Source organism: Callorhinus ursinus, unplaced genomic scaffold (assembly GCF_003265705.2).
Source record: "Callorhinus ursinus isolate GAN/ISIS: 27379988/994484 unplaced genomic scaffold, GSC_fseal_2.0 scaffold2, whole genome shotgun sequence".
NCBI lineage: Eukaryota > Metazoa > Chordata > Mammalia > Carnivora > Otariidae > Callorhinus > Callorhinus ursinus.
The window spans coordinates 7,152,286-7,172,433 of record NW_027397064.1 but is presented as its reverse complement, the minus strand read 5'-3'; the positions used below and the strand labels follow the sequence as shown (position 1 = coordinate 7,172,433).

General features: G+C 52.6%; 1 protein-coding gene and 1 long non-coding RNA gene across 12 annotated transcripts in view; one reads left to right on the top strand and one right to left on the bottom strand.

Annotated features, from left to right (window-relative positions):
- LOC112837495 (uncharacterized) overlaps window positions 1-6,752 on the bottom strand; it is a 15,528-nt gene extending 8,776 nt beyond the window's left edge. For 4 of the 7 annotated variants that reach the window (XR_012373724.1, XR_012373725.1, XR_012373727.1 and 1 more), the window contains exons 1-3: window positions 6,613-6,752; window positions 6,161-6,277; window positions 4,475-4,548 (exon numbers count right to left, since the gene is read on the bottom strand). This is a non-coding gene — a long non-coding RNA (uncharacterized lncRNA). Of the gene's footprint in view, window positions 1-4,433; window positions 4,549-6,160; window positions 6,278-6,612 lie in introns of all 7 variants that reach the window. The other 3 variants (XR_012373726.1, XR_012373729.1, XR_012373728.1) reach the window with 3 other exon arrangements.
- On the top strand, window positions 2,499-20,148 carry SPATA3 (spermatogenesis associated 3). 5 transcript variants are annotated; one of them, XR_012373723.1, is made up of 5 exons: window positions 2,499-3,315; window positions 13,264-13,407; window positions 14,537-14,790; window positions 19,125-19,322; window positions 19,979-20,148. XR_012373723.1 is itself a non-coding variant. In XM_025889815.2 (4 exons), exons 1-3 carry the CDS (start codon window positions 7,127-7,129, stop codon window positions 13,367-13,369), a joined length of 597 nt encoding a protein of 198 aa, XP_025745600.1. In that variant the 5' UTR covers window positions 6,975-7,126; the 3' UTR covers window positions 13,370-13,407; window positions 19,979-20,066. The 5 variants fall into 5 exon arrangements, 3 of the variants coding, with proteins under 3 accessions (XP_073733511.1, XP_073733508.1, XP_025745600.1); XR_012373722.1 differs by lacking the exon at window positions 14,537-14,790 and having other exon boundaries at window positions 19,979-20,144; XM_025889815.2 differs by lacking the exons at window positions 2,499-3,315; window positions 14,537-14,790; window positions 19,125-19,322 and adding exons at window positions 6,975-7,442; window positions 11,018-11,192 and having other exon boundaries at window positions 19,979-20,066.

Here is a 20,148-nt window from a genome sequence, read left to right as displayed (position 1 = left end):
ATCTTAAGACTTCCACACTCAGGGGCGCTTGGGTGGCTCAGTCGATTAAGCATCTGCCTTTGGCTCGGGTCATGATATTGGGGTCCTGGGATCGAGCCCCGTGGGCTCCCTGCTCAGTGGGGAGTCTGCTTCTCCTTTTCCCTTTACCTTCCCTCCCCACCCCCACATTTGTGCTCACTCTCTCTCTCTCAAATAAATAAATAAAATCTTAAAAAAAAAAAAAGGCTCCCACACTCGGGTCTGCCTGTGGAAAGGTGAACGGACACCTGTGTGGCCGGGTGGGCAGGTCTGATTCATCCTGCATGAAACTAGCATCAGTTTATAACACAGTGACCCGGCACCCTAGGGAAAGGTCACCCATGAGTTCCCTGACTCTGACCTTTCCGATGTGCTGAGGAAGGGGGAAGGGGCTAGAAGTGTTCTTACCAACACCATCCAGATGGAAGGTGAGCTGAGTCTCTGGTCCAAGGCAGAAAAACCGGGACAAGGGGAGTCCCTCAACACTGTCCACCCTGCTTCTGCAGAGCTGTGGGGGTGTTCTACCTTTACCCCATCTTCCCAAATTCCCTGACCGGTGGGATCCTGCAGCTTTCAGCAGGATCTCAGCTCAGGGGGGTGGGGAGCCTTCTGATGGACAGCTTGCTTTTCAGAGTCTTTAATTTTTACATTTTTTAAAATAATTTTAAACAACCTAATAGAGCTCCTTTAAAAAAAAATTAACAAAGGGAAAAATTTTCCCGCCATCAAATTCTAGTCACTGTGGCTCTCTTGAATACCTCTGTCCCACCTCCCCAGGGCATAGAAAGAGTTTTTAATGCTTTTTTTGTTTGGTTTTGCTAAAGATCTTTCTGGCACTTTGGTGCCCTGTGAGGTACCTATTGGTCTCTGCCTCCAGTTCCTTGAAACCCTTGTAATTTCTTAAGTGAAAAGAGCGCTGGGAGCATCTTTCATTCTAATATTTGGTCATTGACTCTGTCCCTGACAAGGAGCTCCCAAATCCTGTGGGATTTCCTGGGTGACGGGAGTGGCTTTTGTTCTAATGAGGTGATTCTGCAGGTGATTTCTGTTCTAATGAAGCGGGCTCCTGGATGGGGGCTGGTCACAAGAAAGACCACGCCATGATTAAAAATTTGGGATTTTTCAGCCCCATCTCCCATCCTCTAGAGAGGGGCGGGGGGCTGGAGATGGAGTTAATACTTGATCATGCCTACATGAGAAAGCCTCCACAAAATCGCAATAGTGTTGGAGTTCGGAAAGCTCCCAGGTTGGTGAACGTGTGGAATTCCGTTCAGGGAGAATGGTGTGCCCAGAAGTGGGATGAAAGCTCCGCACCCCTTCCCACAACACCTTGCCCTGTGCATTTCTTCCATCTGGATGCTCACCTGTGTCTTCTATAAGTTGTTTTTTTTTTTTCCCCAAAGATTTTTCTCTGAGAGTGAGAGAGAGAGCACACAAGCAGGGGGAGGCTCAGAGGGAGAGGCAGAAGCAGACTCCCCACGGAGCAAGGAGCCCCAAGTGGGGGCTCGATCCCAGGACCCCGGGATCATGACCTGAGCCGAAGGCAGACGCTTAACCGACTGAGCCACCCAGGCGCCCCTTCTATATCCTTTGATAATAAACTGGTCAACAGTAAGTAAACTGTTTTCCTGAGTTCTGTGAGCCATTCACAGCAAATCAGTTGAACCTGGGGAGGGGACTATGGGATCTCAGATTTACAGCCGATGGGTCAGAAGCACAGGTAACATCCTGGACTCGTAATTGGCATCTGAAGGTGGGGGGCAGTCTTGTGGGACACCGCCCCTGATCTGTGGGATCTGATGCTATCTCTAGAAGATTGTGTCAGAATTGAGTTAAATGGTAGGACTCCGAGCTGGTGTCACAGAATTGCCCCATGTGGGGAAAAAACACACAGATTTGGTGACCAGAAGCGTCAGAATGCAGTTCTGTGTGAGGAGCAAAGGAGAAACACGGGAGGAAAAGACGGGATTTTTCAAATACATATCCATAGGAGACCCGAGGGGACCCCCAAACCATCTCCCGTAGCCCAAGCAGTTCAGGCTAGAACCAGGACCCTGGCTCCCAGGTCATCCAGAGAGTAGCCGGGCTGAGCCCGAGCAAGGCCGGCCTCCCAGGCTCGGCCACCCCGAACTGGTCTCTCTGGTCCTCACGGCTTTTCAAATGTCCCAGGTGCAGTGAGCATCCGGATCCACTGCTTTTTATGATTATTTTTTCACTGCTTTTTAAATATCTGCAAGGTGCATAAAAATCTGTTTTACTTGGAGGTTTAGGCATAATGATCCATCCCCGAGATAAAAGGATCTGCTCTTTTGACCCCAAAGACATACAAAATGACAAGAGAAACTAAGCGCCCGTGGGCTTTGCAGCTGCGACTTCCCTATGTTGGAAGATTTCCAAAAAAATAGAGGGCGGAGGCCCTGGGTCAGGACAGGAAGAGGTAGGGCGCAGGGGTATTGTGACATGCTCCAGGGAAGGGCCCCTTGTCCCGTGGCCAGCGGCGGCCCGGGGCGCAGAGGGGCAAGAGAGCCGGACCGGACATGGAGCCTGGGGCCGGGCCCTCCAGGGCCCCGCAGCCCGTCGAGGGCCACGGCCAGATACTGCTGTTCGGCGAGCTCTGGAAGCGGGATGAGCGCAGCCTGACCCTGCAGGCCCCGGACGATCATTCCGCCGGGCCCTCGTCCACCCGAGCCACGAGCGGCCACAGCAGCTCCGGCAACTGCGCCACGCGGCGGCGCAAGCGTCCCGGCGACAGCTTGCGGCTGAGCGCCGACTGCCCGGCCGCCAAGTCCGGGCGCTGCACGGAGGAGAGGCCGCGCGACCGGTGCCAGGCCGCGTGCGAGTGCAGGGCGGCCCCGGCTCCGTCTGAGAGCTCCGGCTGCGAGGCGACCGAGGAGCCGGCGGCCGGATGCCGGGATCGCCGCCCGCCGCCCGCGCCGCCCGAGCACAGCGCCCGGCTGCTCCTGGTGCTGTGCCGCGCGTCGGCGCTGCGCTCCAACCTGCCGCGGCTGCAGCTGCTCCTGCAGCAGGTGCACGCGCGGGACGGCCGGCCGCCCGCCGCGCTCGTCGGCATCATCGTGCAGCCGCGGCCGGAGGAGGAGGCCGAGGCGCGCCGCCGCATGGAGACCCTGCTCTGCGGCGCCTTCGCGCCGCACAGCCCCTCGGTGGAGGTGCACACGGCCGTGTTCAGCCCCAGCCGCTCCGACTGCACCCTGGACATCCAGCCCGCCGCCAGCCGAGGGCACAGTGCCAGGGAGCGGGGCTGCGTCCCGCTAGTGGATCAGGAGACGCAGACGGATGGTGAGGGGCCCGAGAGCGGGCGGGGGCGGGGGAGGGCTGCAAGGACGGAGGGAGTGCCATCCTGGTCCAGGGGAGTGGACAGATCCCCCATGTCACGGTCCCCCTCCTGGTTTGGGTGAAGACTAATTAGATTTCTCACCCCAGGTGTGCTCACTGGGGCAATCTCTGGTCAAAAGTGTTCAAATGTATTTAAGTGGTAGAGTTACACTTCCCACCCACCCCACCCCACCCCCGCCCCAGGCCCTTCCCCCCCACCCCTGCCCTGAACTCTGAATCACACTTTTGCAAGGTACAGATATGGGACTTTGTAGGACCCAGGCCCACTCCCTCTTTTCCACATGCACTTATTCTTTGCTTGGTTCTGTAGGCTTCTCCTCCAAGGGAATCATAATTTACAATAAAAACCTGCCCGGTGTGAGGCAGGCACTGTTCTAAGGGCTTTTCACGTCTAATCCTCACAACTATGCTCTGGAGGAAGTTCTGTGTCAGAATTCCTACTCAGCACTTGAGAGCTTGCCTATCAAGGAATCCAGGCCTGTGGCCCCAGAGGGTTAATCTGTGGGTCTAGAGCCCTGGACAATGGGCTCTGGAATGAGCACCGGGAGGCTCTGTCTCTGGAAGTCCCCTCCAGAGGGAGGGAAGGAAACGCTCTGGGCAGGGAGTTCCAACACCCAGTTGCCCAAAGCTCTGCCACCCTCCTATTGGTGACCAGAGAAGGTTGTCCCCTCTGAGGACTAGTTACCTTTCCTGACAGGTGGGGGCCGAGGGCCAGCTGGTGTCTGAGGTGTCATCCAGCTGTAAGATGCGAGCTTCAGGACAAATGTTGACACGCTTGCTGTTGGCGCCCTGGACACAGCCAGAGGGCCAGAACCACTGGGTGTGGATTTTCACACCCTCAGAACCTTATCCTGACTTCGCCTCCCTCCCCTTAGACTCCATCTTCTCACAAATAGCGCACGAGATCGTTCTGTGGCTCCCTGGTCGAGTAGGAGAGCCCCTTGCCTGTGGACTGTTCCGTGATCCTCAGCTAAGGCCAGAAAACCCCAGTCCATCTTTGAAAATAACCCCTTAAGTGATGCAGTCTGTGAGGTACCTTGGCCCTGATCTTCCATGCTCACCCTGCCTTCGGTGGTTTCCTGCTTTGTCCTCCTACCCTCACCTTCAAGAAGCTTGTGTTGAGCCTCTTCTCTGGACTTGGGCCCTCCAGGGTATTCACAGTCTGGGAGTAGGGAACTCGAGAGAGGACAGGAGAAACATCACTCTAACACCACGCAATATATGATCTGGGGCTCAGGGAAGGAGGGGTCACTTCCAGTTGGGGATCTGAAGAAGGGCTGTATGAGGAGATGGGTCCACTTGAGATGGATCTCGACGATGGGAGGTGTTTTGACAGAGAGAGAGGGGCCTGGTAGAGGGGAAGGGCTTTCACAAATGGAGGAAGGCAAGCCTCGGCGCTCATAGCTGGCAAGAACTGGACAAGGTGGCGGCGAGGTGGTCGGTACACCTGGGACACTGGTCTGTGACCGTGTTATAGAGGAGTCAGACTTCCAGCCGGGAACTTGGGCTCCAGCCAGAAGGCAGAGGGGGCCAAGGAAGACCTTCTGGCAAAGTATCACAGTGCCGTTCTTCCTCATCCCTCTGGGCCAACCTCTCACTCCACGAGGGCCCTCTCCCTGCTTCTTGGGGCCACCCTTACAAAAGAATCCACCCATATTTTTCTGCACTGCCATAGAAAAACTCCCCGCTCCTCCCGAAGCCTGAGCCTCTGTGTTCCTTCCACAGCTCTCCCCAGGAACAGGGACCTGTTTTCTGTGCCACTTGGCTCCTTGGTGTGAAATGACACATTCCTTTCATCTCTACCAGGAAATACTACCCATGAGTGTTCGCCCCTTATCTAATTCATTTAAACCAGTGGTTCTCAACCAGGGGCAATTTTCACACACACACACACACACACACACACACACACACACACACACACCTGGAGACATTTAGCATTGTCTGTAGACCTTTTTGATTGCCACAGCGGGGTGGGGTGGGTGATGCTGCTAAACTTCCTACAACACACAGGAGAATTATCCGGCTCAGACAGCAAGGATTTATCCGGCCTCAAGTGTCCATAGAGCTGAGGTTGAGAACCTCTGATATAAATCAGGTTGAAGCCCCAGGCAAAAGCCCATTGGTGTCTGAAAATCTAATTTTGCAGAGATAAATGCCTTCGGAGTTCCTGAACTGTCTGCTAAATCTGGACAGAGTCCCTGACCCAGGTTTCTGGTCTCTCTGATTCTAAGTTGACTCCCGGAGAGGGATCCATTGCTCTTAACTTGAGAGAATTACCACCTTCTTGTAGATTCACCTGCTCCTTGAACCTCCTTGTGCTGATGGTCAACCGAATTCAATCCGACTTTATTGATCTGAGCTATCTTCCACTGCTAATCCTTGGTGCCTTTTTTTAAGGAATTCAGTCTTCTCACTCAAGGGATTTTTTTTTAGCCCATTGATTTTTAAGACCTGTATAATTATCTGATACCCTATTGCCTTCTGGAACCATGAAATGAAAGAGCCTTGAATGGGAACTTAGCCCTGTCGATGCTTCCAACCAGTCCTGTGATCTTGGAAGGTGATTTAACTTCCCTAAACCTCAGTTTCTCTTCTGCAAAAAGAGAATCATTAAGGTCTTTTCAGGCTCTAGAATCCCGAAAATATTTTCTGTCATTTTACATTTCACATCGGGTCTGGTCTGGCGTGGAGGTGCCTTCTAGCAATGTCTGCCCTAGACCCTATCCTGGGCCAAGAGCATTACTGCCCCCACCCAAGAGCACAGGGTTCACAGCTGAATACTCACCCACCTAGCGATGCATTTATGGTGGAGGTAGAGTCTTCTAATGTGAACACATTCTGTGTTGCAGTCACAGTGTGAAGTTTAGGGCTGTCTTTTAAAAATGTCTTATCCACTTCCATCCTGAAAGGAAAATCATATTTTTACCTTCACGAAATATTCATAGTCCCCTAATTGACCCGACGAGTTTGGGGTTTGAGGGGTAGTCTGTTGTTGCCGCAACTGAGTTCAAAGAAAGTGTAGTTTTCCAAACAACTGTTATGCTTATAGGGGAAATCCTTTTGCCAAAAGCAAGGGTTCCTATCAAAGTTGGGGGTCCCCAGCCCCTTCCCACAGTGGGGAGGGCAGGTTTTGGAGCTACTTTAAGATCTTCTGAGTGAGGAGGGAACAGCTGAAATGGGAGAAGCCGTGGACCTCCCATGGACCCCCAAATCTTCAGTAAAGCGCCTAAAACTCACAGAATGCATGGTGAAGTCGTTTGTTGGTTTTTGGTATGTGGAAGCCGGTGACAGAGCTGAGCGTCACAGCCAGGGTGTCTAAGAGTGAAACAGAGAGCACATAGGGACCCAGGAACGCACCAGTAGAGAGGTGCCTGAAGGAGGCGCTCTGGTCGCAGCATCGTGGGGGTCCAGGATGTCACCATCCCTGTGGCCAGGCCTACCCAGGTCCCTGAGGGCCCAGCAGCAGCCTTCCGCCCATCCCAGTCGCTGGGGAGGCCGGAGGACAGCAGGCTGGTGTGGGCAGAGAAGACTGTCCCCAGAGCCCTGCCATAGGAACCACCCTGGCTTTTGTGACCTCACGGGGTGGGGGGTGGGGGGGGTGGGGGGGTGGAGGTGACAGTTCTCTGTGGGACTTAGGTCCATCCCGAGGCCAGAGCCTTCCCCCAGGGCAGGGGCAAACGGCCCCTCTAGGAGGGAGCCGGAAGATTAGGCAGCTCCATGTAGGTCCACGTTTAGGTGAAGAGAACCCACCATGAGGAAGGGCAAAAGGAAGAAGCCGGAGTCCAGACGCCATGGCTCCACCTCACTGCGGGCCAGCTCCGAATCCACGCCACAGAACGCCAGCTCCGAGTCCACCCCGCAGCAGCCCAGCCCCGGATCCACCCCACAGCCCAGCCCCAGATCCACCCCGCAGCCCAGCCCCGGATCCACCCCGAAGCCCAGCTCTGAATCCACTCCCTGCCAGTCTGTGCCCCAGGCTCTCCCAGCTCCCAAAACCAACTCCTCCACCCGAGGCCTGCTGCCTCAGGACACTAACACAAGAGCATCTTCTCAACCCAGGAAAACAGGTGGGCAGGCCTCTAACTCAAGAACTTCTAGCCTTCCTGCTGATGGAGTCCTAGGGTCCCCCAGAGGCGGGTTCATTTCGGGTAGTGGTGCATGGTTGACGTGTATTCTGGAACTGTGCTGGTGAAGTGTGAGGGTTTGGGGTTTTGTTGTTACCCAGGACACCAGGATTCCTGGATTTTGCCATTCCTCACCACCCTGAGTCTCAATGAAGGCAGCCACACATACATATTGACATTGCACTTGGCTGGTTGGTGATACTAGCTTATCAGGAGTCGGAAGTGCCATGTGGCTGCTCAAAAATAAAAACCAAGATGTGTTAATAGAAGTATACAGTTTAGGACAAGGGAGGTGGTCATACTCTGTCCTCATCAGGCTATCCTTGTGTGCTGTAAAAGATGCCTAGCAGTCTAGTCCAAAGAAGATAATGGGGGATGAGGGGGTGGGAAAGCAAGAACCATTTGATGTATGAGATTTGGTTGAAGGAATTGGAGGAAATCTGTCAAGTAAAAGATGTGCGTAGACTTGTTCCATGTTGCCCTCAGATGTCTGACTAAATGGTTGCCAGATAAAATATAGGATACCCAGTTAAATTTGAATTTCGGATAAACAACAAATAACGTTTTAGTGTAAGTGTGTCCCAGATATTGCATGGGCATTCTGTATTTTCACCTGCTAAATCGGGCAGCCTTACCCATGGAAGACGCTAGAGACAGGCAGATTTCTGCTCAACACGAAGATATTTCCAAAAATGAGCTCTGCCTGAAAATGGAATGGCTGTCTAGGAAAAGTAGTCCTCCATCTTCTTGGGTAGCCAGAGTCTGAATGAGCATTGGATTGTGTAGAGGGAATTCGAGTGGAGTTTGGGAGACAGGCCGGTTAATACTACTACTACTACTAATAATAATGGTAGTAACTAACTGTTATCCCCAAGCATTTACCATGTACCTAGCATTCAGCTCAGCTGTCAGTGTGAATCTTCCCATTTAACAGTCCTGTAAAGGAGGTGTTATCACCATGCTCTCCCTTTTATAGGTGGGGGAACTGAGGCTCAAAGAAATCAAACAGCACACTCTCAAGCAGGCACTGGTAGCACTGAGAGGGGGACCTCCATCTATTCTGACTCTATAATCCTCACTCCTAACTGCAGCATTGACCTTCTGGTCCCAAGAGTCCCAAGTTTCCCCAGGAGGAAGAACACCCTTCTCTGAGCTTCTCTTGGCTTCACCATGAGCCAGTGCCGGTGGCTCTATGGTCCTGAGCAGGCCACACTCTCTGGGCCACAGCTTATTCCTCGGGGATGGTGTGGATATAAACTAGACGTGAGGTGTGAGTGAGAGAGCTAGCTCCAAGCAATTGCTGGGACAACAGTATTTCCGTGGCTAAGCATCAATTCATTTTTTTTTAAGATTTTATTTATTTATTTGACAGAGAGAGACACAGCGAGAGCAGGAACACAAGCAGGGGGAGCGGGAGAGGGAGAAGCAGGCTTCCCGCGGAGCAGGGAGCCCGATGCGGGGCTCGATCCCAGGACCCTGGGACCATGACCTGAGCCGAAGGCAGACGCTTAACAACTGAGCCACCCAGGCGCCCCAAGCATCAATTCATTCTTAACATGTAGAAATGGTTTTGAGTGTTACATATTGCATATATTGTGATCATCAACCACTGATGGAAACATTTCTGGATTACGGCCTTCAGAACTGATATCTGTAGAAAACAAAAAGTTCCATTCCCACATCTTTTGTGGAATGCGTGTGGCTCACCCCTGGGGAGGAATTCTGCTTATTGAGAAGACCAAGCAGGAGACAGGGGTAGCCTGCCCGTGGTTATAGTGGACACCCTGCACTTTCCTACCAGAGGAATTTTCTCCCTTTGAGCCAGAGTGGGAAAAAATGTTGGTGATAAGGGATGAAGGCCTGTACGTCAGGGCGCCATTTTCTAAAATCCAAGTTCTTTTTAAAGGATTTTATTTATTTATTTGGAGAGTAAGAGGGAGAATCTCAAGCAGATTCCGAGCCAAGCACAGAGCCCAACATGGGGCCCGATTCCATGACCCTGAGATCATGACCTGAGCCAGAATCAAGAGTCAGACACTCGGCCAACTGAGCCATCCAGGCACCCCTAAAATCCAAATCTTTTTGGATGCAGAAAACACTGTAGTTTCAGAAAGTATTCACCTTCCACTAAAATGGCTGTAATCAAAAGGTGGACAGTAACAAGTGTTAGGGGAAGCTGTGGAGAAACTGGAACCCTTGCCCATGGCTGGAGGGAACGTAGAACGGTGCAGCTGCTGTGGAAAACAATCTGGCAGTTCCTCAGAGGGTCAAACGTGAAGTTACCGTATGACCCAGCAATTCCACTCCTGGGGACATACCCAAGAGAACTAAAAATAGAGCATCCATACAAAAACGTGCACGTGAATGTTCACAGCGGCATTAGTCATGATAGCCAAGAAGCGGGACAAACTCAATATCAACCACCTGATGAATGGATAAACGGCATGTGGTACGTCCATACAACAAAATCCTATTTGGCACCACTGACACAGGCTACAACGTGGATGAGTCTCAGACACATTAGGCTAAGTGAAAGAAGCTAGCCCGCCAAAGCCCACATGTTGTATATGATTCCATTTATGAAATGTGCAGAATAGGCAAATCCATTGCCCAGAACTGGGGGGAAGGTGGGGAAAGGCAGTGACCGCTAACGGTCCTGGGGTTTCCTTGGGGAGGGAGGAGATGAAAATGTTCTGGAATTAGACAGTAATGATGGTTTTACACCTTTGTTAATAGACCAAAAACCACTGAACCCTTTAAAGGGTAAATTTTATGACATAGGAATTAAATGTCTATTTTAAAAAAAATTAACGAAGCAAAAAGATAAAGCATGCCTTTTAGAATCCTTTCCTTCTCCATTGGAGAAAAAGTATCTGTCATGGGCAGGTCTCAGGAGGAAGTGTGCGGCATCTGCCAGGTTGAGCACTGGCTGCGCGGAGCGTACGCTGGAAGAACATGTAGCTGTGTCAAGAAGCCAGGACCGAAGTCACTACCCAAGGTGGGAACTATTTGCCAGAAGCCCTCCTGTGTCACCGCAGATGGCGCCATCTCTGAGTCCTGCTGGTATCCTTAGCAGAGGACAAACGGGAGAGAGGTTTGGGAAAGTGCTTCAAAGACTGTAAATTGGAGGAGCCACTGTCTTCTGGATCGATCAACGAACCCCAGAAGAATGGACCGTGTTCCAGTGGAATCTCAGGGTCGTGCTCCCGCCGCGGTCATTTTCTGTGAATTCCAAAGAAGGAGCACCAAACGAGTTAGAAGCCCTGAGCTGAAGCCCACTTCTTCCAATCTACTTGTTGTAAGGCCACATCCCATCTATGCTTTGAGCCTCAGTTTCCCTGTTTGTAAACTGAGAATAAAAACTAATGGCACCATTATTTTGAAATGGCCCAGGGAGCTCCAGTCTATAAAGCAACCAGTTTCCCCAGCAGCTAGTCTTCTCTCCCGTGTCTCCCTAGCTCTCCCCAGCCTCCCGGAGGCAGGGGGTCCCTCATCTCTCTCCTTCTCTGTCCATCCAGGGGCTGTGACTCGTGCGGGCCCGCGGGCCTACTGTTCCTGTTCCACTTGCCCCGGCAGCTCTGCTTGCTGGCGTCGCCTGGGCCTGTGTCACAGCCGCATCTTTGATGTCCTCCTTCCTCGGGTCTGGCCCACCATGCCAGGGAGAGGATCCCCAAGCCTCCTCACTTTCTACAGGTTCTGGAGCGCATGGGGGGCTGGACCCTTGGGGCCCTCCGTTCCCAGGGCCGGGCTCTGCCCCGGACCATGTTAGCCGCCATGTTGTAACTTCTTCTTGAGAATTCCGGGAGGAAAGGAAGCCTCTCCGGGGTGGTCACTTCCCGGGGTTTGGTGCCCTGCCCTTTCCAACCTTGGAATTCCTTACCAGGAATTGCTTCTTTAGGAGGCTTGTGTTTCTTTTCTCCAGAGGTGCACTCCTTCCTCAGAGGATACTCCCTCACAGCCCTTAGAAAAGTCCCTGTCCCTCAGAGCATTGTGATTAAATGCTCTGTTGGGCCAAGGGGCCTCCTTCTGTGGCCCATACCATAGCTGAGAGCTTCAGGTTCTTGACCTGCATATGAGTTTTCCCCAGAATTTAGTGATAAATACTGATTGCAACTCACATGGCCCGTTGGTAAGAGCAAAACCTCCACCCCCTTCAGAGGGTTTCATAATTTCTGGCAGTCTCCACGGGGCCATGCCCCCAGGCTCCCTCCCACAGCATCATCTGCAGTACCTGCCTTTCCTTTCCTCTCCCACGAAGCCTTCAGGAGAAAGCCACCTGGTGGCTTCTGCTTCCGCTCGAGGGAAGACCCCTGTGCAGAAAACAAAACTAAAGACAGCAGTCCGCTTTCCCAGTGGTGCAGGGCTATGTGCCTCCCTCTGCCCCCGGCTCTGGGCCCCAGAGCAGCCAAACCTGTACTCAGAGTCTCACCGATGTCCACGAAGAGACTTCCCACTTGGGGATCTCATACCCCTACACCAGGCGCAGAACCCACCCACCCCTCACCCTCTTCCTGGTCTCTCCCCCACCAAATCCCCTCTCTCCCCAAAGCACCATCTCTCGGACATAAGAGAAGCAAACAGATACCCAGGTGTGTTGGGAGAACATGTGTAGAGCTAAAAATACTCTACAGTCCGGTAAGTCCCATCAGGGAAAGACCTGCCCGCCACTCACCTCTACTCTCTTCCCACACCCTTAGTATTTCTGTCCATCTGGTGTCGACGAGACGTGCCGTGGATTCCGTATCGCTTTAAAACCAACAAGTGGGAACACCTCCTGGGCGTAGAATACTAGGCGCTATGAGGAAAACCAGAACAGGGAACTTGACCCTTTAAAATCATACAGTCTACGTGACAAGCTGAGACGTGTACATTTAGAAACTCAGATGGGAGCCAGGAAGTGACACTTTCCCCATAGAAGTTCAAAGAGCTTCAGAAAAAGAAGGTGCTCACTTCAAAGTCGGGGTCCACAGAGACTTTGTAGTGTCAATGGTATCTATCCGCACTGAGTCTCGAAGGGTCTTGGGATCTTCCCATGGCTTACCATGAAAAGAGAGTGTTCTAGGTGGAGAGAAAGTTAAAAGCAAGGCAGCTCAGCATTAGGGAATGGTGGGGATGGGGCAGAGATGCAGTGTGGCCAGGGTGAGACCTGTGGTCTCAATTCTGCTCAAATTATAACACCAGCTTCCATAATCTTGACATTTCTCCGTGGAACGGAATGTTGGATCTTGGCTTTAAATACGTATTCACATTAAACACGATTCCCTACTTTAGCAGGATCGTTGTCCAAATGGATATTGCGTTTTGTGAAAGCCTTCCTCACAGTCATTAGCACGATGGTACATCTCCCTTGCCCGCGTGGCGGGCATCACGTGTGGCTTCCCCAGATTCTTCTTCTCCAAAACAGAGCCACATGATAGAACCTACTTCACAGGGTTGTTGTAAGGCTGGAGGAAGACCCTGGGTGTGAGATGTCTAACATGGGGCGGGGCATACCGCGGCCTTAACCGCCTTCATACCCTGCTCCCTGAGTGTCCCAGGGAGCTGGCATCCCGGGCTTGCCCATCCTCAGAGTCAGGGGTCCCATGGCAGGGATTCACTGGGTGGGGTGGGCAGAGCTGGATTCCCTTGAGAGGAACATCAGTAGCGGGGAAATGGGCGTTCCCGACATCCTGAGGGGACCCTACCATTTCTGCTTCCCCTGTCTGTAGACAGGCACTGGAGTCCAGCTTCCCCCAACCTGTGGGCTTTCTGCTTTGCTCTACAGAAAACCTACAAGGAAACACTCCACTCACCGTAATTCACGTGCTCCAAGCTCTCGGGACTGCTGCTGTGGCTCTGGGGGCCCTGGGAGCTGCCTATTACACCATTGAATCCTTGTGAGCAAACCCCCAGGCCCGCGGTCCGGCAGGTACGTGGACCCCCTTTGTGCCTTCACCGCCTGGCAGAGGTAACCCTCAAGCCCACTGGGTCACCGTGCCCGCAGCGCAGGGCTGAGGGAGTGTCTGTCCCTTCTCAGAATAAAGGAGGAATTTATGGGTGGACCAAGCCCCAGCCTCTCAGGGAAAGCTTAAGAACCGAGTGACTTCCTGACCTCAGGGTCCACTGGCCCGGCCCTCTCAAGCAGCCCTGACACTCTTGGACGATGCTAGACCCACTATTGGGATTGTCAAATCACAGCACCCCCAACCCCCACTGCGGGGGGTTCCCTAGTCACAGATCCCAGGCAGGAAGAAGCCGGAGAGGGGGAACAGAGGTTCCCGTCCCTCTTCGGGACTTCCCTTGGAACTTTCTCCCTGTCAAGTGAACTATCCCTTCTGAAGTGCTGCTTATCTGTCATGGCCTGGTCCCACCCATTTCTTCCATAAGCTCTTCCCCCACTACAGTTCCAGTGATTTCTCCCCTCTTTTTAACACTGTTTTCTCCAGCCTATTCCATCCTGAATTGGGGATGATTTTTTGGTACCTATGTGGCCTGTCTCTGCAACTATAGTGCACGATCCTTGAGGGCAGGGAGCATCTCCAGCCTCCCCTGTCTCAAGCCCGGCTCCTGGGGGCAGAGCCTGAGACAGGGATTTGGGTGCACAGGATTTATGAGGGAAAATGGGAGTGAGGGAGGTAAGAGAGGACAGAGGAAGGAGTAGAGCAAGGGGGAGGTCTCAGCTGGAGTCCAGCCTCAGCCTGATCCCAGGGGAGCTCTGGTGTGTGAATTACACCACAGAGCTGGTCTCACCTGTGCTCCTCCATCACTGAGGCATTGGCAGTAGGGCTGGGGGTGGGGAGTGTATATCTTTGTGGAAAAGCGGGTCCCGTTTGTCCTCCCCTGAGAACAAGTTCCTGGGGAAGGAGGCAGTTTTGAACTGTTAGCAGCCAACATTCACAATTCACAGGAGCCGGGGAATGGATGCACCAGCCCAGAAAGAGGATCTGGGTGGGCACCAAGAGCACCCACAGTTGTCCCCATTGTCAAGTCCACTGGCAGTGAATGCCTAATAATGGGGGGTGGTCAGCTGGTAATGCAGCTTTTCAACCCACGCCCAGACCTCCACCAGCCACGGGAATGGACAAGGAATGGCCACAGTAGGGCACGTGCTCGAAGCATCTCAGAAGCCCAACCCAAAAAGTAAACTCAGCAGCCACTCAGGGGCTCTGCTGCCTGATCAAGGGACTTCCGGGGAGGAATGAAAGCACCTAAGCCTCATGTAATACCACAGCAGCTGAGAGCCTCGGTTTCCCCGTCTGTAAATAGGGAAGATCATGGGACCTGTCTTGAGATTGTTGGAGTATGAGATAAGGTGCTCCGAGGACAGGGTTGGCCAGTTGGCCGGTCTTGTTACTATTACCATCGTGGGAGTGGTCAGAAAGATGCAGGCTTTGGGGGTCGGGGCTGTAGGTTCCGGTCTTGGCTCTGCTACCTGGGAGCTGGGTCTTAGGGGATGCATCACTTAACTCTCTGTTGAGAGGCATGTCGTTGCTAAAGAAGGACGAATAGTAACTATCTCCTGGGGGGGGGGGGGGCGATGGTTTTGAGGATTAAATGAGAGGATGTTCAGACACGCCAGGCCGGGTCACAGGGGTTGGGTAGATGGTGGTGATGGGCAGTCTGAAGAATGCCCCTGAGCTAAAGCGTTTTGTCCTAGAGGCTCCTTACAAGAGGGGCCATGGTGCTCCCTTGGGTTCTGCCCCTGGCGGCAGGCAAGCTTGAGGTCAGATCCCCTCCCACATCCAGTAGCTCTAGGGCCTGGAGCAAATTCTTTAACTCCTGCCATCTTCTTGTTAGATGGGGTACTAACAGTACACCTCTCACTGGGTAGCTGGGGGGAGTGGGTGAAAAGTACGCATGTCAAACACTTAGCACAGAGCCGGGCACAGATGAGGCATTCAACACAGCCGCTCCCCCATCAGCATCATCAACATCGCTTCTTAACTCAGTGTTCCCCAAACTCGGCCGAATTTGACACCCGCACTATCCTTACTCCTTTTAAAATTAGCTTTCTTTTTAACTTAAATGCATTTATTTTCAAGGGAAATTTGAGTCTGGCCATAAATGGAAAATCCTATCGCTTGCCATAAAAAGACTCACAGTAGATAGAAATCCAAAATGTCGTGGAATTCTAGCTGATGAGGATGCCTGAGAAAGGCTCAGCTTTGAAGTCGGTGCCCTGTGTGTTCCAAGGACACCCGTTGGACGTTAAGACAGGCAGCTCCACGCTGTGACGTTGTCTTCTGCTTTAACCGGGGTTGAAAGATGAATGGCAGGGATGTCAGTTATTTAATGTGTTGTCGGGTGCTACCTGAAGCACCTCATTAGTTCACACGGTGCTGAGCCCTGCATGGAGGGGCCCAGGGAGGGGAAGAGGGAGATGGTTGACAGCAAGGAGGGGGAGTGGAGGGGGTGGAGAGGGGGAAAACGGGAGGAAGGGAGTAGAATAGAACCCCATCCAGGGCCTGGAGTAGCTCACTCCCCTGGCACTGAGAGTGAAACCGTGCATGAATTTCACACAACTCACCTCTTTCTTCCGCTCTGAGGAGTGACTCCTTATGTCTTCTTAGGGTGGGCCCCTTGCCCGGATGCAGGGCTGGGGTGCCGCTTTCTCGGGGCCAGATACAACCAGCCCAGGGACAGAACTCCCACCTGACAGGCTGGTCCTCGCAGGGATGGACTTCCTCTCTCCACCCGGAGCTGTCCGTCACCACTCCGATCTCCCTTGAGGGAGAGGGAGACTGTGCCACCCACCCTGAGTGGCCTGAGACAGGCTCCTTCCCAGGCTCCCAGAGCCCATGCCTAGCGACTCTGATGAGGTGGCCTTTCCCCCCGGTCACCCACTGCTTTTGCCAAACTGCTGTTCCAGCACTGGGTTGGAATGCTCATTGGCACTGGGGCACTTGAAATGTGCTTTAACTGACCTGAGCAAGGCCTGGCTTCTTTCAGACTTGCTTCTGCCAGAGCCTGCGCTCCAGTATCCTAACCCCATCGTTCAGTGGACACTAGGAGTCTGGGGTCTGATTATGGTACCACCACAAGGGGTCAGGAGAGGACTTTCTAGAAGCCTAGAAGTTGCAGTCACAGTGTGTCCCACCCTGACTCCCCACGGTCACCCCCTCCCCCCGCACTAACCCCTGTAAACAGGCAAGTGGGCCAACACAGCTGTCCCATGTCAGTACTGACCATGTGCCCAGCACCACACTGGGGACCGTGAGACATGAAGACACAGTGCGACACGGATGGCCAAGTCCACCAACAGGCCAAGGCAAGGCTTGGGACTCAGAAGTCTGGTAAAGTCTGTGGATTCCCAGGCAAAGGGGGCAGGGGATAATAATTCCCCTGGAGACAGAAATGCTTATCTGACATCCAAGCTAGAGGGCAGAGTCCAGATGAGGAAAAAGAGTGTTCATTAATTAAATAATGCATTCATTCATTAAATATGTCTTGGGTACCTACGCTGTGCTATAGGAGTAAACCAAGACAGACAAAAGATCCATTCCCCCTCCAGGGAGCCTGCATTCCAGTGGGCACAGACAGACAATGGACAAGTTAATGAATAAACAAGATGCCTTGATTTGGTGGCAAGTGTTATCAAGGAAATCAAGCAATAAGGTTGATCTGATAAAGAGCAGAGAAGGGCAGGTGAGCAGGAGGGGATGCTGCTGGCGATAGGCTGGTCTGTGACAGCCTCTCTGAACTGAGATGCATAGGGCAGAAGGAGCCAGACGATGCAAAGCTGGGGGAGGAGCGTTCTTACAGACAGAAGAACCCATCCAATCATTAGGCAGGAAGGAACCTAACATGTCTGGGGACCAGAGAAGAAGTCAATATGGCTGGAGCTCTGGCGGTCAGGATGGCATTGCAGGGGAGACCAAGGTCAGGCAGGGCCTTGAGGACTTCATGTTCTAGATGTCTCTCAAGTTGCTGGTTTTGATTTCAAAGATCTCAAAACAATCCCAGTGCCTGTGGGCTAGAGGATGGGGAAGGGGGAGGAGGACCAGGTGGGGATCATCTGCACAGGCAAAGATGGTGCTTGGACCACGGGGAGAGCCGTGGAGGGGACATTACGGGGCCGGAACCAGCAAGTCTTGCTGAGAGATGGGATGAAGCGATGAGGGAAAGGGAAGCCTCAAGGATGGCTCCTTGGGGTGCCATTGCCAGAGGTATCAGGCACAGGAGGGGACGGAAATCAAGAGTTCTGTTCTGTTGTTATTATTGAGATGTTGGACTACAAAATGGACGTGTCACGGAGGCAGATGGCTGCATGGAAGTCACCAGAAAAGCCGGTGGGAGTGATTGGTAAGAGCTGGGATTTACAGCCACAGGCAGTGGCCAAGATGACTCAGGAAGAAGACATAAATAGAGCCAAGAACCAGGAACCAAGGCCAGGAAGATGTCATTTAGAAGGCTGGTAGTTAAGGAAGGTGCCAATGGAGAAGACACCTGCTGTGGGTCTGCTCTGGGTCTAGGCAAGCATGCAGGGTCCCATTAAGTTCTCAGAGATAGGGAGAGCAGGTAGGTTCAGGTCAACATGTGGTGTCCACAGGTAGGGAAAGGCAGCACAGGTAGGTTCAGGTCAACATGTGGTGTCCACAGGTAGGGAAAGGCAGCACAGGTAGGTTCCGGTCAACATGTGGTGTCCACAGGTAGGGAAAGGCAGCCAAGAGACAAGAATCTCGGCGGAAGGGGCTGGTGAGCAGGGCTGAGACCTGGGGTCATAAGGATCCTGCCACTACATTTCTGTTTGTTCTTGTGTTCCTCACGGAGTGTGGACAGACAGACGTGTGCTTCCCTATCCTGGTACTAGGACCCACCCCCACGTGTAAAGTGGACGGCGGAGGGCGGGCAGGGGCCCGCCCCAGCACCCAGGTTCACGGCCTCTTCCCCTCTTGGCTGGATGGGCTGACCCAGGTGCTTCTGGACTCTAGCCCTTCCTACGCGTCCTGCATTTTCAACCATCGCCCTCAATGCCGATCCTTTTGGTGCAAAAAGCTTTCACTGCCTCATGAGAAGAATGCCGTAGCTCGGCAGCTGAATGAAACGTACCTACCTCTAAACAGTTAAGGTGCTTGGTAAAACAGGAAAGTGTTCCCTTCTGACTTCTCACCTCTTCAGTCAGCTGTACAATTGAAAGTGTGAATTGGTAGGTTTCCAAATGCCATGAGGCATTTTAAGACTTGGTTTGATAAGTGGAATGTGGGTTAGATTTTTTGGTGCTACAAATTTCAGAAAACCTAATTCAAAATTGTAATAGGGAGATCATCTCAGGGAACACTTGGGAAGCAGCAGGGATGGCTAACTCAACAGGGTCAGCAGGGACCTGGGGACTTACCCAGCTTTCAGCCCTGACACCCCTCAGCAGAGGAGGGGCAGGTTCCCCTCATGGGCAGATAGCTGGAAGAGCTCCCAGAATGCCGTCCTCATACCTGACCGTCAGAAGCAGGGAAAAGGCCACCTCCTCCTTATGTCTCTTCTTAAGACGTTTTTCCCAGAAGCCCCTGCCCCTGGCATACTTGCCCTCTAATTGGGGTGACATGCCCCTGAATTGGGTCTCATGCCTCTTTGACAAATTAATAGCATAGGGAGTTAAATTATCATGACTGGATTAGCCCAATCCAGAGCTCTCCCTATATTCTACCCCAGGTCTGGGGCTGGGGTTGCTTCCCTTTGCCGGGCAAAGAAGTAGAACATCCAAACCAGGTGGGACCCTGGCCAGCATCACCCACTACAAGAGACCGGAGTGTTTGTAGAAGGTTCTACAGTAGCCGAGTGCCAGATGAACTCCAATGTCCGGGCGTGTTGGCTTGGACAAGCGCTTGAACCACAGAAGGCCCCCTGAGGGTATGTGAAAGTTAGTGTGTGCGTGCGTGCGAGGGGGAGGTGCGCTGGGTCATCCTGAGTTCCAAAGGCTCAGCCATTCGACCCCGTGCAAGGGAAATAGTTTGGTGTCCTTCTCAGTCCAGAGACTAAAGAACATCTAATGGCAGTGGCAGAGCCTCCTCTCTGGGAAAAGGTGTTTCTAGAATCTTTCTTAAAGCTTGGTAAGCCCGTCTCTTAGCATCCCACCGGGAATGAGAAGGCACTCAAAGCAAGGGGCTGCTTCCCCTCTCCTTTTGAGCAGTGAGCACAGTAAAATTCACTGCCACGGCCCCGTTTTGGGGGAGCGAGTCTCCACTGCAGCTGCTGAGGACCCTGGGAGAAGGAGAGAGAAAAGAAGGCACCAATGTTGACGGAGCCAAGTATGAGCCAGGCACTTTGCATAAGCGCGTTACAGCCTGAAGGGAAACACCAGGCTCCAAGTGGCTGTGTTTGGATGAAAAGGAGGGTGGACAAGAGAATGGAAGAAATTTGAATCCTAAATAATTTATTTTTCCACAAGAGGATCTTAACAGCTGAAACCTCCTCACCCACGGGGTTGTAAAACTGGAAAGCCACCAAAATTCCAAGGTCGTGGAATGTTGTCTAAGCTAATGGCTCTGTCCTTATTTTTCTTACAGATCCAGTTTCCATCAAGGATCTCTCTTGTCACCAAAATAGAACGGAAAAAAAAAAAAAAAAGAATTCTGTTTCATGAGTGTGTTTTACCCAGAGAAACAAAGCTGGACTTGGCAAATGGGTTGGGAGAGAAGTGTGGGATGAGTTTGTAGAGCCCCAGGCAAATGAGGGG